Source organism: Patagioenas fasciata, chromosome 11 (assembly GCF_037038585.1).
Source record: "Patagioenas fasciata isolate bPatFas1 chromosome 11, bPatFas1.hap1, whole genome shotgun sequence".
Taxonomy (NCBI): Eukaryota; Metazoa; Chordata; class Aves; order Columbiformes; family Columbidae; genus Patagioenas; species Patagioenas fasciata.
The window spans coordinates 25023440-25039279 of NC_092530.1; the positions used below are offsets into that span (position 1 = coordinate 25023440).

Sequence of the window (15840 nt, forward strand, 5' to 3'; positions counted from 1 at the left end):
CTGATGACACTCTTACCATCCGCCCCTCTCCCGCGCTTCGCCAACCACCGGCCGGATCTTCCTGCTCTACACAGCTATTGGCTGGTCCTGCCGCCGCTCCAGGGCGAGCCGCTCGGATTGGCCGGTGAGTCGGGGGTGGGACAGCGGCGCCCGTTGCCGTGGTGACGGGGACGCGGCCGCTGGCGGCCCCGGGTGGGCCCTGAGGTTCCGGGGCGGTTGTTTGGCCAGAGCGTCTGCTCGAACCCGGTGCGTCTGTGGGGACGGGGCTGCCCCACTGCCCGTAGGGCAGGGCCAGGAGCCGCTCTGTAGCCTGGAAGTGGGGCCATGGGGAGGGCGGGTTCCGCTGGTGCTGTGGTTCCCTTCGTCCGCAGCTTGAGCCGAGTCTGGGTCTGGTCTAAGCCTCTTAGACCGAAGGGAGCAGGCAGAGAACCGTGTGGGAATCTCTTGTCTGGTCCCTCAGTGCCAACCCTGAGCCAAGGCGTCCTGCTGCCCTGGTCTGGGCTGCAAATCTTTGTCTACACGAGTCTACCAGATCTAACAGTCACTAACGCTTGAGCTGTGATTACAACTGATGCCCATGGAGCAAAGAGCCTATAACCTGAGCACAAAGAGTAAAGGTTGATTATGCTCCATTATATTTATTTTGACATTGTGCATGTGAGAGTTTAGCCAAACTTCATCCTTCCAGAACACACAGCAGGAAAGTTGTGTTTTACAGACAGTGCAGAGCACATTGATTATTTCTTCATCTGTCGCTTGTCTTTTTTTTTGCATAGGTGAGCAGTGGCTGTTGATATGGACAGTGTTTCCTCAGCCTCTTCTCTGCAGTTTCTTGCCACACTGCTTCGTGATGCTGAAAATGAAGATGGTGATGAATGTGAGGTGAGTATTTCATAAAAATGCTGTTCCTTTTACATGTTGTACCATAGCCTAACCTTGTTACATGAAGACAAGCAGATCTCTCTTTTCCCAGTGTGACTAAAAAGAGCATGAAAGCCTTAGAAGGTTTTGAACTGACACAGCTAGAAAAGATAACTTTTAAGGTAGCAAGTTCTTGAGGGTTAGAGCAAGGAAGATGCCCCAGGAAAACAAGGAGAGATTGTGACCACAAGGTGGAGGGGACATTTAAGTTTTCAGCCTGAAGGAAATGGGAACATGTAGTTGATATGCTCTGGATGCTTTAGGCTTCCCCCTACTTTTCCCTGAAGACTCCCAGAGATGAAGGTAATTAGAGTTATATATTTCATATGAAGGGAAAAAAGGTGCTGTTCAGCTTCTGAGTAAAGACTAAGATATTCAGAAGTGGCTGAGCGTACAAATACTGTGTGTCAGGCATTGAACTATAGAGGTAATTGATCACTGAAATGCAATATATATCTTGGTCATTGTAGAACAGGGAAGGGCGAGTAATCATTCTAAGGTGAATGATCTGAATGAATAATGAGAGAAATGTCTTCCTATTCTTCTGTATCAATTAATCTCAGAACTAGGTGAAAATCACATGTTTTAGAAAGAGTATATATGTTGTTCCTGCAATACGCAACTGCTGCTTTTATCTAGGTGTGTATGTGCACTGGGGAGAAATATCCCAATAGGGCCATGGGTGCCAACAATTACAATGTAGAAGGTCTCTGTGAAGGCTTAAAAAACTTTGCCAAGTCTCTTAGGTTATTGAACAAGTCGTGTTATGACATGGATAACCAAAAATGGCGAGTGCCTCAGTATTCCCCGAAATGACTCCTCAACAAAGAGCCGGCTGGCTGACCCAGCAGTTGTGCACTAGTAATGGCAATGGTTGTAATATTTGGGATAAAAGGGATGCATATCCCTTCAAATTTCCTTTTAGTAGGTGGTAGATATGGTCCTTCACACTCTTAACTACCCTTCAGCTCTTTGATGCCTGCCTATTAAAACCAGCATTATTGATGTACATCTTTGCAGTAAACATCCTGATTTTAAAAGAATTTGTTTACATCTTATTAATGAAATGAATGACACTTCAGAGACAGAAATGGAAAATTGCCATGAGGGGTGTCAATTAAGTCTGAGTCAATCTGGGCAAACTGAAATCTTTATTTTGATTTAATTTAATGTTCTGTGCGTATGAGCACTTTTATCAAACCGAGGAATCTTTATATATGGAGAAATGCCTCACACTGCCTATTAGCACTAAATTAATACATAATTAGAGGAAAATGATGTTGCCTCATGCGATGTCTACTGTCAAAAGGAATCCAAATGTGATGGGGTTTTCATGTAACACCCTTGGTTTCCTGCAATATTTTCATGGCAGGCAAAGCATGGAAATTTTGCCAAAATGCCATGGCAACTAATACTTAAAAAGCACATCTGTCCATAATGTTGTGCTTCTGGGAGTCCTGCTTAAACCCGGTGTGTCAAGGTCACTTTCTGCTGGGTGAGGGTGAAGAGGAGAGAAAGTTGAATGGTTCAGTCATGTAATTGTGTGATAATATTTTTTGGCTTTTAGCAGGGATTTGTTTGACCTCAGATAGCATTTTATGTTTATTGACATTATCATTGTTACTGGGCTCTATGAAAACTGATTGAAGTTCCATTTGCCTTTTTCGCAGCCCCACACTTCTGTTAGCACCATGACTCCTGCTAGTATTGGACCAGTAAAGAAAACCACTGGTAAGGAGGAACGTTTGTATGTTTTAGCATTCAGTCCCATGTTAGCAGACTAAAACAGCTGTAGCAAGTTACCACAGATAGGGTTTGCTTCGGTAAGAGAGTGGTCACTGACCTTTGAGGTGGAAATAGCATTACATTTTCACAATAACACTGTAAATTTCTTCTTCTCCTGAAAGCTTAGCAGCAAAATATATAAAGAGAAGCAGAAAGGGTAACTCCAGATAAACAGAATTGTTAGAGCAAACAAGGAAGATGGGCTTCTAAGTACTCAGCTGAAAGGATCTTCATGGAGTAAACTGTGTGGAACTGAGCTTATGCCTATGAGGAGAAAGAGCTATGAAGTGTAGTGTGAAATGAAGTCATACCACATTTCCCCCCAGGTTTCACAACCCTATTCAGATCACACACGGGGAAAAACAGAAGCTTTGTTCAGTGCTGCCATGAACAGACCGAGAGATGTTTGTCCTTTATTCTCCTTCCTGTACCTCGTTCTTCATCTGCAAACCCCAATCAGTTCTGTGTCTTACCTGACTCACATGTTCTGGCACCGTATGGGAAGGCAGACACTCAGACAATGAGAACAAATATTTTGAGGGTTCCTAAATTTGTGTCAACATCTTGAACTGTACTCAGGAAAGAAAGACAGAGACGTTCAGTCTTGGCAAAGTTAATGTAAAGTTCTTCCTGGAGCTAATGCTGTCACTTTATTTGGCAGCTTAGTTATGAGCCCTAAGAAAGGTCAACAAGGACCAGGATGAGTGTAGCAGGAAAGGAACTGTGGCAAATAAAGCAAATACAGTATTTCTGCTTGAGATTCCAACATTAACCAGAGATTCTACTATAAAAACATCCAGGTTGCAGATTTACCAGCTTAATAGAAAATATCTTTTTTGACGTAGGACAGACATAAACCACAGCACTCTGCCCATCAACTGTCATGTGTCTTCAGTACCTTATCTGGGCTGTGCTCAAGAACTAATGGGAAGAACTGGATTCCTATGTGACGGGGGATGTCCTATTGTAAATGACTCTGCTCACTTAAACTCATGTCAGGGATCTTGGGGAGGATTTCTATGTCATATCTCTACACTTTACCCATTTAGAAGTGCTAAATATTTTATGCCAGAAAGGAGGATTTCCTTGGCATAGAGGTTGGGTAAAGGAGATTTAAGGGAAGGGTAAACATCCTCCTTCTGCCAATTCTTATTTATAAGATAACTGAGGTGAAGAAGGCTGTAATCATTAACTAGAATGCTTTTAATACAAAGATTTTTTTTCTAAAGCCTAGAGAAATGTAAGTTTTCAGCAAATCTAGAGGAGCAGAGGCATTCCAAAATATAACCATGTGATTTTTCTCCTCACTTACAGTTACTCTGAAACTGAAATCCCAGAACAGCAAAACTATTTGGAATACAGAGGAGGTTCCAGAAGGATCTGAGTTTGATGATACCCAGGACCCTAGAGAAGAGCCAGAGTAAGTGAGCTGAGGTTGCCTGCAGGGCTTTACGTAGCATTAATGGAAATAGGAGTTAAACAGCGTCTGCTGCATGTGGGTGAAATAGCCACTTGAAAAGCTCGTGTCATGGAAGAAGGTATCAGTGTTGCATCTAAAGCAACACATGAGGAGTGATTTTAACCTCTCCTTTGGAAACCTTCTGATCTCATAACAGAAATGTAGAGTTAGTTTTTGCCATTATAACGTTATTTGCAGTGTCAGATACTTGTATGAAGTGCAATTAGGAAGGAAAGTAGGCCAGCAAAATTATTTCCTAGCTTTCAAATATGCCATTTGTGTGAAGTACCTGTCTTTTCCCACGGCAACAGAGATGCGTTCATCTTCAATACTCATAAATTCATCAAGTACTCCAACTTACATTTGCGTTTCAAACAATTAAGCTCTTTAGGGACAAATAGTACCATAGGAAGGAAGGCAGGCAGTTTTGTACGTTTAAATCTTGTCATTCAATCTTAGTCTGTCAAGGGACAGTCTAAACCCAGAGTCCTTTCCCTTGCTCGTAGAAAAACAGTAATGAAAACATTCTTGAAATAGATACAGTCAGGCATATTAGTTGTAGTTTGTAGAGGTCAGAAAGCCCTCAGGGTCAATCCACAAAGCAACCTTTGTATTTCTAATCATTGTGCTCTGATGCAATATCCCAGAGAGCTAAATGAAGCCCATGAAGCTGCACATCATACGCTCGTTTGTAGTCCAGAATCCTCCTTTTTCCCCACATGTAAGTCATGCCGTTAGGTGCTCAATTTCCTGCTCTGAACACAGGACTGAGACTCACCTGAACTTAGACTCAGCTTTTCTCAAAGTGATTTGGCATTAACCTGTAGACTCACGTACAGTTGTACACTTGTTCTTCAAACTGTCACCTGTGAGCTACAGAACACACTCTCTATTGTGGGCAAAACAGAAGCTTTTCTCATGCTATTTTTAAACCATTCCCCTCCGTGCTGGGTCAAATGCAGTGCTTCTCTAGCCTCCAGCAACTGGGACCTATGTTGCACAGATGAAAAGAAAGTGTAAATCTTTGTAACTGTTCATCAAATTGAATCAAGGAAAATGACCCAAAAGGAAAACAGATGGCCAGAGAGGTGCAGCCAGAGCTATTAGACTGACTTCTCACTGACTTAGGAATTATTACCTATGCATATGAACACTGGAGATGTGAAGACTTTGCATACACTCTTTCCAACAGCTTGGAGAAGTAACTCGCTCCATTTATTTTGCTCAATTTAGTAGGAGTAACGTATGTTCTAAATACAATCTTTAGCTTTCATTTTCTCATTCATTAAGTATCAAGAGCAGGGGGGAATGTGATTTTATGTTTAGTGAATGTGGAGGGAAAGGAAATCAGTGTTGGCCAAATGCAAAATAATTACAATCTGACAGAAAGTGTTATGCCCAGGCTGCAAGAACATGTTGAATGACAGAAGAGAACACAGGTAATTGTGACAGCATCCTTTTCAAATCCATTTCCCAAGAATTTGTGGTGTTTCATTAGTTGGTAAGTATCGTATTCACTTAGGATGCACTTTGTGATCCTGCAAAGGGTGGTTAGTGAAGTGTAGGCAGCAAAGGAAGAGCCTTGGAAGGTGGAATGAAGGATCTTCACCTGACTTCTAGCTCACTCAGTCATGGTTCTCAACAGAAACCCTGTGCAGATGGGATGAAACCTTAAAGGGAGACTGGAAAGGGGGAGAAACAATGCAATGAGGATATTTACAGTCCTCTGAGAAACACAATCTCCTGCCCCTTCTCCAGTATTCTTAGGCAACTACTTCCCTTTCTCAGGTACCAGATTTTATTCAAACAGTGTGTGGGAACAGAGGATGTCTTCCTTGGGATGAGCAGGAAAGACCACTCCACAGCCTGCTGTGAATACATGGTGGTGAGCTGGACCTGTATCCCCATCCTTTGTGCCCTTTCTCTGCCCTTTTCAATCTTGCTGCCTTCTTGAGGGACAGAATGTAAACACTCAGCTGTGTAACTGCCTCTGGCCTCTTGTAGGATGTTCTTGTAGTTCTTCAAGCATTTGTAGATGATATTTACACTTTCTAGCCTGAGGAACTCATGTGTATCTCAAGGATCTAGTGTACTCAAGAGAATCATATGCCACATCCTGATTGAGGAAAACAAAGTGTAGCTCTAAGATAAAGTTTCATCTTGGACACAAATTTGAAGGGGAGAGGGGCTGGGAAGCAGATGGTTTTAATCTGCCTGCATTTCTTACAAGGTATGTGAGTTAGCAGAATGCGACAATGCTGATAATCTTTAAACTTACAGCTATCAGATCCTGTCCTATTATTATATGATCAAAGACCTTCCTGCTTTCTGAACTTCAGGACAGGTGGAACTGTGGTGCAATTTTTTCTAGTAGAAGCAAGCTGTCCTTGGAATACACAAAGCCAGGGGAGTTTGCTGGGTGCAGAATAGCTGTCAAGTATATTATCAGCTCAGGATTTTGAAGAAAATAGGATATCGATACACATGATTAAGCTATGCAAAGCAATGATTATCACCATCCTACTTTCTCTGGTACAAATTACCTACAGAGAATGTTGCTCTTTGGCACTATTGTCAAAATATTCATGAAGATGAGATCTTTTATGGCTTAAAGGGATACATATCTAATCACAGCTTTGCCTCTGCCCATCATTTCAGATTAAAATCAAACTGCCAGAGACAAAGTGCTCAGATATTGCATTAGATATCCAGGATGAGGTTCTTGACCTTCGAACTCCCAAAAGGTAAGTAAGACACAATGATAGGAGTACAGTTAAAATCTTGTTTGAACTTCAACTGAATGCTGTATGGAAAGCAAAGCTAAAGACAAAGATCGGATTATTGATTGCACATGAGAAATAGATATAGACAAAACAAGCATAGTCCATCTGTAGGTGTGTAGTGTGCTAGCTTTGAATCCGTGATACTGTTTTAGCGAAAATAGCTTCAAGACAGATTTCAGATACTTCAGCAAGGCTTTAAGGGCCCAAAATGTCTGGCAAAAAACTGCCCACAGTCTTGAAGGACTTCCTGAGAGTTTGCTTTCTAAATATTGTTTTGTGCAAGATGATAAAAAATGTACAGATACATTTTCAGAAGCTGAAAGCCAAGTTGTGGACATATCCAGGCATGGATGCAGAGATGGAAATGTTATGAGGTTTCCATAAAGAGACTTCCTGTGAATCCTTTTTTTCAATAGGGCTCTTTCATACCTATGAAGATAATCAACTAAGTTATGTACTCTCATTATTCTTCCCTATTTCCCTGAGTGTGCAATTGCCCTGCCTGAGATTTCCAGCTAATTCCCGCGTCTGTTTTGCTTTAAGTCCTTCTTCACAATAGAGCGCTCTCATAGGAAACTTAATCCTCGCTGGGCTGACTTGCTGCATTGAATGGAATGTGGGAAGATCCACATGTGAATAGCTTCCTGCAAATAAATTCAAGGTGCAGGCCATGGATTAAGGCCCAAATAAATTCTGTCCCCAGTGGACTAACTGTAGTAAAGTGTCTTTCTCACAGACAAAACCACGCTGAATTGGTTACGCCTTGCTTGGATTTAACCCAAAGATGCAAAAGGAGTGGAAGAATGTTTGGAATTGCTAGCTCTGAAACTGGAAAATCAGCAGGAATAATTGTTCAGCTAATGACTTGCAGAACCTATAGGTAGTATAAGATGTGGCTTAATGCAATACTGCAGATGTAGGAAAAGCTCAGCATCCTTTTTCTTCTGCATTTTTTGGTGACTCAGATCTGCCATTATCTTCTTAGTATCCAGCTGTCTCTAGTCACAATCCTGGCAAATAAAGTTTGCTGTAAATCTCATGGTTGCTTGGGTACAGCCTGAGCCGGCACTGCTTTCACAAGTATAAGTCTTCTCGGTATGAAAGAAACAAACAAGGTTTCTACTTCTACGTACTGAAGACCACTGTAGCCTCACAGATGTGTACGAGGGCTCAAAGGAACTGTTTCCAACTCTATAGTCCTGGGACTCATTCTAAGCCAAGCTAATTTTAGGGACTTCTCCAAATTATAGCAAATGGTTGCCTTCACTAGGTGTGGTGCAAAGGTGTTTTGACTGTACTGCTTTCAGCCATAGCTCCTACAAGAGAGCTGAAATGGTCTGAAGAAGAATCGGCATGACTTAAATTCCAATTTAAAGTAACCCCCATCTATGCTACCATGTGGTCTTGTTGGGCTTTATAGAGTTTGGTTGGGCAGATGTCTTGATTCTAAAGTGTCCTTGATTCTGTTTGCACTGTCAATGCGGTGGAGGTCCAAGACTGGCCCATTATTCGTAGTGTTTATATATAAGCCTGACATAAGAAGGGAAAGAGTCCAGGCTCTGAACCAGCAAGTAAGTCTGAACTGTTGTCAATGAGAAGAGTTGGATGGTCCAGATGAGACATCCTTGTGAGGACATAAACAGGAAGTCTTGTCAGCTGTTCCAGGAAAAGTTGTATGTCTAACATAGTGAGAGACTGGGGAATATTCCTGAGACCAAGATCCAGCCTTTCTTTGTGTATTATGTTACTGAGCCACAGGAAGGGGATCACTGAGTTAATCTTCAACGTAGCTTAAAACCCCAGCAACTTTATAATTTCATAAGTCCATTCTCATACCTGAATTGTGCTTTGCAGTGTAGACATATCCTTCGTGAAACTGGTCTGGCCAGAGTCTCTAATGAGGCTGCACCAATTATTTCTTTTTACTAGAGAAGACAAACTCCTGAAGACACATTCAGACTTTAGGCATTATTCAGATTTTTATCACCAGGAAAGCATTATCAATGCAGCTCCTCCTTCCTCTGCATTTAAAATGCAGCACTGTGCAAAAGCAAGAGCAGCGGAGAGAGCTCAAATCCGTCATTGGAAACCGTTGTCATAGCCACAGCTAAAGGAAAGGAATAGCATTGGGAGTATTTCAGGGCCTGTACAGCTGTACACCAGGTGTTGCATGAACCCCACAACCTGTCATGAGAATGAGATGCACTGGAAGAACATTCCCTGGATACTCATTGGCGAATGGTCGGAGTAACTTGCAATGCTATCACAGTTGCCCATCTGGTCTGAGACACTGAAGTTCACTGTGTTCCCTTTTACAGGAAGCTGCTGCTACACCTCCCCTACCGTGTGAACAGCAAGGATTGTAAGGTTCGTTTTCTCTCTGAAGAGGAGACCTTGGAAGTCACCTTGAGAGTATCAAGGATGTTTGACTTTATAAATTTTGCCTGATGGACACAGAGAAAGGTTGCAAAACGTAATCTCTTAGTTTGAAGTCTTCTTGAAACCTAACCAGTCCTGAAATAGTAGATTGTTTCCTTCCAGCTGTCCAGGCAGAATATCCCTGAAGAAACTGAAGGAGTCAGGAGGAACACAGCACCCACAGGTTCTATAAGGTGATGCTGTCCAACTCTTGCGCTGCCCTGCTTAACGTTCTGCTTCTTTCAGTCTGATACCAGCTCTGTGAATTGGAAGATAGAATAAAATTCCATAAAATTCAGATATAGTCTTTTTGTGGTCATGGCTGATAAGCAGCACAGTGTAGCTCTGGCCAACGCATCTGGTGCTTAGTTATTGTTGGAAGACTTGCAAGTGGTAATGTTCTTGTTTGGCCTCCAATGCTGGGACTGGGCTCCAGTTCAGAATCTCCTCTTAGCTACTCCTTGACAAGAAGATCAAAGCTCTTCAGGGATCCATATCCACATCTGAGGCGCCTTTACACTGGCAGAGCAAGGTAACCAACTATAGTTCGATTGTTGAACAGCTCAGCTCTTTTGAGCAATTTTCAACAATGTGTGGCTCAGTGTCACCTACTCACCTGCTACCCCTCCAGCTGTTCTTCTGATCTTTCTTGATTAATAAAAGAATGTGTTAACTTTGCATAACAAAGCATCACTTAAATGGCTGAAATGCGGCAAAAGCTTCTATTTGGCCTTCAGGTCCGATCTAGAGCTACAGAGATAGGTAACCAAGATCTTTTTCTCACTAGCTGTTTGGTAAATATACCCATTTAACATCACTAATCATGCAGGAAAAGAGGTGTTTGTTCAATGACCAAAGTGGAGAGGACAAGCAGAGCTTTGCATGTTGATGGACTCTAGGTAAGTTTAACCAAAGCTTGTAAGCACTTTAAAACTAAAATAACAAGCATGCTGCATTCTTCTGGTGTAGAAGTAGAGGAAAATAATTGACCAGCTAGGCTGCAGACAGTACCTATGCAGCTAAATTTGTGGCAGGCTGTAATGAGAAGATGAATTCTTCATGATGAATTTAAGACACTGAGAGTGAGTTTCCAGGTATAGTTTTTTGTTTTGTCAGGAATTTTGAGAATCCACAGTATGTTTGCAATATACTGCATAATAACTCTAGGACAAATTAAGCTGATGCCAGGACACGTCAACCACTTTCCTTAAAACTGGACCCATTGCTTGTGTCAGAATAATACTACCCAACCTTTGCTTTAATGTTAATGCACTGGAGAGCAGATACCTCGGTTAAGATTCATCACAAGCTGTCGAATTTGCTGATAACACTAAGGGGCTGCTCAAATTTGTATTTGCTTAAGTTTCCACAAATTGCATTTGAATGTCTCATTCCTGCTCTACAAAGCTGTGGTGGAGGGGAACAATGCAGATGTATGAAAAGGCTGAGATCATTCCTCCTGACTCAGTTTGCACTGCCTGTGGTTGCCAAGAAGTTACAATAAGGCTGTTTCTTGGAAAAAGGATGTCTTTGTAGTCCCCAGATAATATGCAGCTTCATTTTTACATTTCTTACACAGATTACAAGAAAAGTGGAATATTTACCTGTATTGATACACATGGGAAGATAATATTTGTCCAAATTAATTCAGTAAACCCATGGCAAAGCAGAATGTAACTCTGCTCTTCTGAGCCCTATTCCAGTGCTCTATCCACAAGGTAATGCTGCCTTTATAGGTGGCAGTAGTAATTTACTAAGCCTTACATCATCAAGCTCTGCTTAATTTAATGTCAATGTTTGATACTGAAAACAACGAGTTTGGCTCGTTGTGCCTCTCTCCGGTGTTTTAGCTTCCTATGGAAATGAGCTTATGCCACACGGGTATCCATGTCCTATTTTCTCCCCACATATTTTTTAACCTAGGGGCATTTTAATCTGCATTCAGGAGACAAAAATCTGAGGTGCGTTTTATAATAAAGTTGGCTGCTGAATAGAAAAGGGAACAAATTAGTGCTACCTAAGGGTGAAGTTCTAGTGTGATTTCTCATGCCTGCTGGCCAGTCACTCTGCACAGCCACATTCCAGGTGACATAGGTCACCCAGCCCCTGCACCAGGGGAAGATGGCAAGTTGGTGACATGGCAGGACAGCAAAGGTATTGCAGGGAAAGGGAGATGAGCTGGCAGGGGCAAGCTGAAATCACAGTGTAATGGTATATGAACATGGGACAAACTCAGAGGAAGCCAGGCTGCGTATTTTCCACTGCTCAAAAGTACAAGCTCTAACGTTGTTTTCAATACTCATAACATTGGTCTGGTGGTGGAACATTTGCTGTTCTGATCATCACCACCTGGAGATGCTCTCACATTCTCATTTCTTCCTACCAAGGAGAAAGAAGCTGCCCTAGGCAAAAGGTTGTTTGTTTGCTTGTCTTCCATAGATCATCCCAAGAAGAAATTGGTCAAAAGGAAATGCAGGCTGTCAAGCTTCCCAGAAACCACGGGTCTGCTGCTAAAACAGCTACAAGAGAGTTTACTCTTTTGCAAGGGCTTGAAGGCAGTTTTGCTTTGCTTAACTAGCACTGGCAGAAATCCTTTTGAAGGGGATACAAAACCCCCTTTGCCTCTGAACATCAAAGCTTTTGCCTCAGTACCACTCCAACACCTGCAGGCATCTTAATTAATCAAAATTATGAGCCCAGATAAACAACCGAGCCATTAAGCATCATCAAGCTTTATTTGGTTCCCTAAGAAACATCTTGATTAAATGTATTGCAGTTAAGTAGAGAGTTTTGTAGCTGTGGAAATATGATAGAGGCTGTTTACAGTAGTATCCCAATAAAGTGGAGGTTGTCATCTGGCCTGGTTTGTGCGTTCTGTCCTGCAGTTGTGGTGGCAGAGCCACCATTCCCATTGTGACTTGTTCCTGCCTTATGTCGTTCTATGGCCTGAAAAAGAGAAAAGCCAGAAGAGCTGCTCCATATAAACACCGGAGACAAAGCAACAACTTAAATTGAGATTTTTCCCTTAAACCTGCAGTCTAGCTTCTGGGCTGCTCATATTCCCATCTTCCTCCAGGTCTGTTGTTGGTATCATCACATACCCCATGTATTTGTTTTAAAAGGAAGCCTACTTCATTTTTCTGCTTCTCAGTTTGAAGTTTGTATCCAAAATGTCTATGTAATTCTTTCATTGTGTGAAACACTGCTGTATCAGTGTCTGCTTCCTGACAGATAAAGTTTATCTACAATAACTAAGCTGTATCTATGTGTACAGAAAGATCTCTACCCTAAAGCCTACAGACTAAGTCAGGAGACACAACTGCTGCTGCTTCAGTCTTCCTCATGTAACCTCGAGCAATGATGCTCAGTGCTGTGGGCAAAAGGGAGCTCTGCACCACCCCTTGCAGGCTGAGGTGCACACTGACACTCTGGGAAGTGCGAATACATGAAGGAAACTCTCAGTGAAGTAACCTCTGTCCCCAAGACCTCCCAAATCTTATCAGTGAGGTCGCAGGTGACTGCTTTTAGCAGTATCTACTCGGGATGTTTGGCAGCACAGGCTACTGGATATACAAGACAGACCGATGGGCGAGGGCAGGCACCAATGCCAATCCGTACAAGCAGGCTCACCGTGCACTCACACATCCATTGCTTGTGCACCTCCGCATGCCTGAGGGGGTGCTCTGGGACCTGGCGGTGGTGGCAGACCTTCACCCTGCCTCTGCAGCACCTGCAGCTTGGATTCAGCCTTATTCTCTGGGATCTCCTTCAAGAGCTGCTGCCATGGACAGTCAGTCGCTTTTGTCTGCCTATGTATGGTCTTGGTTTCTGGGAAGGTGCCTGCAATCTGCTGGGGGTTGGGTTATTTCTTTCCTGTGATCTTAACAAACAATAGACAGTTAATGTCTTTGTGGTTCCCTTTGCCTTCTCCTTCAGGTAGTCTTTACTTCCAGATTGTGATGCAGAACACCCAGTCCACTCTCTTTTCCTTTTCCTTCCCAACTGTTTCTTGTGCTCATTTCAGGGGACTGATCTCTCCTAAGTGCTTTATCTCATTTCCCTTGGTTGTTCTCACATTAGGACATTTCTCACCAGAGTCTCCTCACAGGTTGCAGTTGACATATCTGACCCTTGCTGGATGTGCCAAATGTTGGTGAAGTGTGTGATTCATCTCCCTTCACTCAGCTTAACACCAGGTGAAGGACTTGTCACACCTCGCTGTGCAGCTGGTCTGTGTGCATGGGAAAGGGGCACACGCAGGAGAGCCACGGGCAGAACCTGGCTCATTTTAGAGCGGTTATCTTACAGGACCATGGCACAAAAGCAGCAGATACCGCAGGTCAAGGCAGAGCTGCCGGAGGAGCGCTGACGGAATTGAGAAAGGGCCCCTTGGCACAGGCACAACCTGCTTGAGCTTATGCTTCAAATGTAGCCACTCTGCAGCTCCCCAGTACAAAAATGGACGGTTATGAAGGAATGAGCCAACTCAGAAAAAGTCAGAATCATTCAGAATTCCAGCATTTCCCAAGGCCTGAAAAGTTTTTTTTTCTGCTTCCAAATATGTGTCTCTGTCCCAGATGAGTACTCGATTTTTTGAGATGGCAACAGTGACACAGGCAACACAGGAGTGCCCTTGGTTTTGGAGTATTTTTTTCAGTCCATTTAAATATGTGACCACTCCAGGCTTACTCATCTCAAGGCCTCCCTTTCATCTCTTTTCTCTGTCTTTACACACTGATTTCTGAAGAGAAGGTCATGGGAAGTTGCCAGCACGGTTGTGGATATTGTCCACCTACAATCCTTAGAGACCAACTCTCTTTAATTGTGGACCCTTTCTGTGGGTTCTGGCAGACTGACAGCTCACTTCTGATGCTGATCAGCATTTTATTTTAAATCCACACCCTTTTAACTTGGTATCATGACCCAGCAAAGTCTGCCAAGGCAGCGAGGTTTAATTTGGCAACCTATCTCCTGCAGCTGCTCAGCAGAGAAGAAAAGAGCCATAGAGGTCTTCTGGAAAATTCTTTTCCTATTGAAAAGCTGCACAAAAAGAAAGATGATAGGAATGGAGATGGACACAGATGATTTTATTAATTCGTAAGGAGATTATGTGGGCAAGCCAGACATTTCCCAGACAGCAGCAGAGTAGGAACTGTACCAGGTGTGAGCATCAATGCTTGAGCTTAATGATGCTGTGAGCTTTGGGTGGGTTCCATCCCTCATACATGCCCAAGTAATGAGAGTCTACCACCCCTGTGGTTTTCTCTGGCTGGGGAACCCAGGCGATAGGATTTCCAGATCAATAACTTTCTTCCTGGAGGACTCAGGTTCCTGTAGCCACGTCCCTGAAGCACAGCCTGGGGTGGCACTGGGGCAAACCAGCAAGTCTATAGAGTGGAATGAGGAATTGACTTCACCTGGCACAGTCAGCGCTCACTTGTCTCACCTGAGCTGGTCCCAGCCACCTGGGAGCCAGAGGGCTCCACCCAGGAGGAGTTAAATGGCTGCAGTGGGAGATGCTAAGCAAGGAGAGGAATTGGTATGTGTTGTGGTTGTCCTGGGGAGGAAAGGAGGGAAAGTTGTATGAATACTGTACAACAGTAAGGTAGCTGGAAGATGTGTTGTTTGTCTTGGCTTTGGGACTATCTGTGCTGTTCCTGGGAGGTTTGAGAGGCAATTGGCCAATGGCTGCATATGAGAAGCTCTGACAAGGTGAGAGTTTTTTCTGGTTTTGTTCTGGGTCACGGGTGCTGTATGAAGGCTGGAATGTCAGTGTGACTTAGCTGGATGTATGGCTCTCGGTCAGCAGCAGCTGTCAGAATGGGGGCAAGCTTCTGGGGGGGAACCTGAGGTGCTGAAAAGAGCTATAGCAGGTCACAGCAAAGCACTGAAAATGCTGCCCTGGCCCCAAGTGCAACTTGTGCTGTGATTTGCCTTTAGTAACTAGTAATGGTGTATTTGTGTAGCTCCTCAGAGGCCAGTGTCTTGTGTGGGTGAAGGTGCTGGAGGCAATGGTGTGTGTGGTGCAGAGCTGGGTGAGGCTCTGAGCCTTGGTATAGGTAATGCCAGCAGGATTGGAGTGTGTGGGCAGAGCTACATGGGAATTCAGGGCTAGGGGTGTGTGGGGTTACATAGGACTGGACCTATGTCGGTTACGGGCTAAATGGTGTGTGTGATGGTGGAGTGAGGCAGTGCAAGTCAGGGAGGGATGTGCGTTGAGCAAAAGCATAACTGGGAAGAGAAAAGAATAATCAGAGTTTCCTTAAAACCTCTGTGCTGAACAGGAGGTTTGGAGCAGGCGGCTCATCACCCTGAGCTCAGGACAAACTTCAGCTTCTGTTTGAATGTCACCGGTGCTGGAAATCCTGTGTCTAAAGAAGCCGTGGGAAGAGGACTGTGCCTGAAATGGATGTGAGGTCTCCAAGAGGACCTGAGTGTGAAGGTCACCTAGGTTTATTGAGCTGGGAACCCTGT

The 15840-nt window shown here is 43.6% G+C and overlaps 1 protein-coding gene across 1 annotated transcript; it reads left to right on the forward strand.

The window, feature by feature from the left end:
• Positions 1-158: 158 nt before the first annotated feature.
• DNAAF6 (dynein axonemal assembly factor 6) lies at positions 159-9664 on the forward strand. Its single transcript, XM_065846785.2, has 7 exons — positions 159-246; positions 777-882; positions 2592-2652; positions 4021-4126; positions 5954-6050; positions 6824-6909; positions 9267-9664. Exons 2-7 carry the CDS (start codon positions 796-798, stop codon positions 9394-9396), a joined length of 567 nt encoding a protein of 188 aa, XP_065702857.1. The 5' UTR covers positions 159-246; positions 777-795; the 3' UTR covers positions 9397-9664.
• The last annotated feature ends 6176 nt before the right edge of the window (positions 9665-15840 follow it).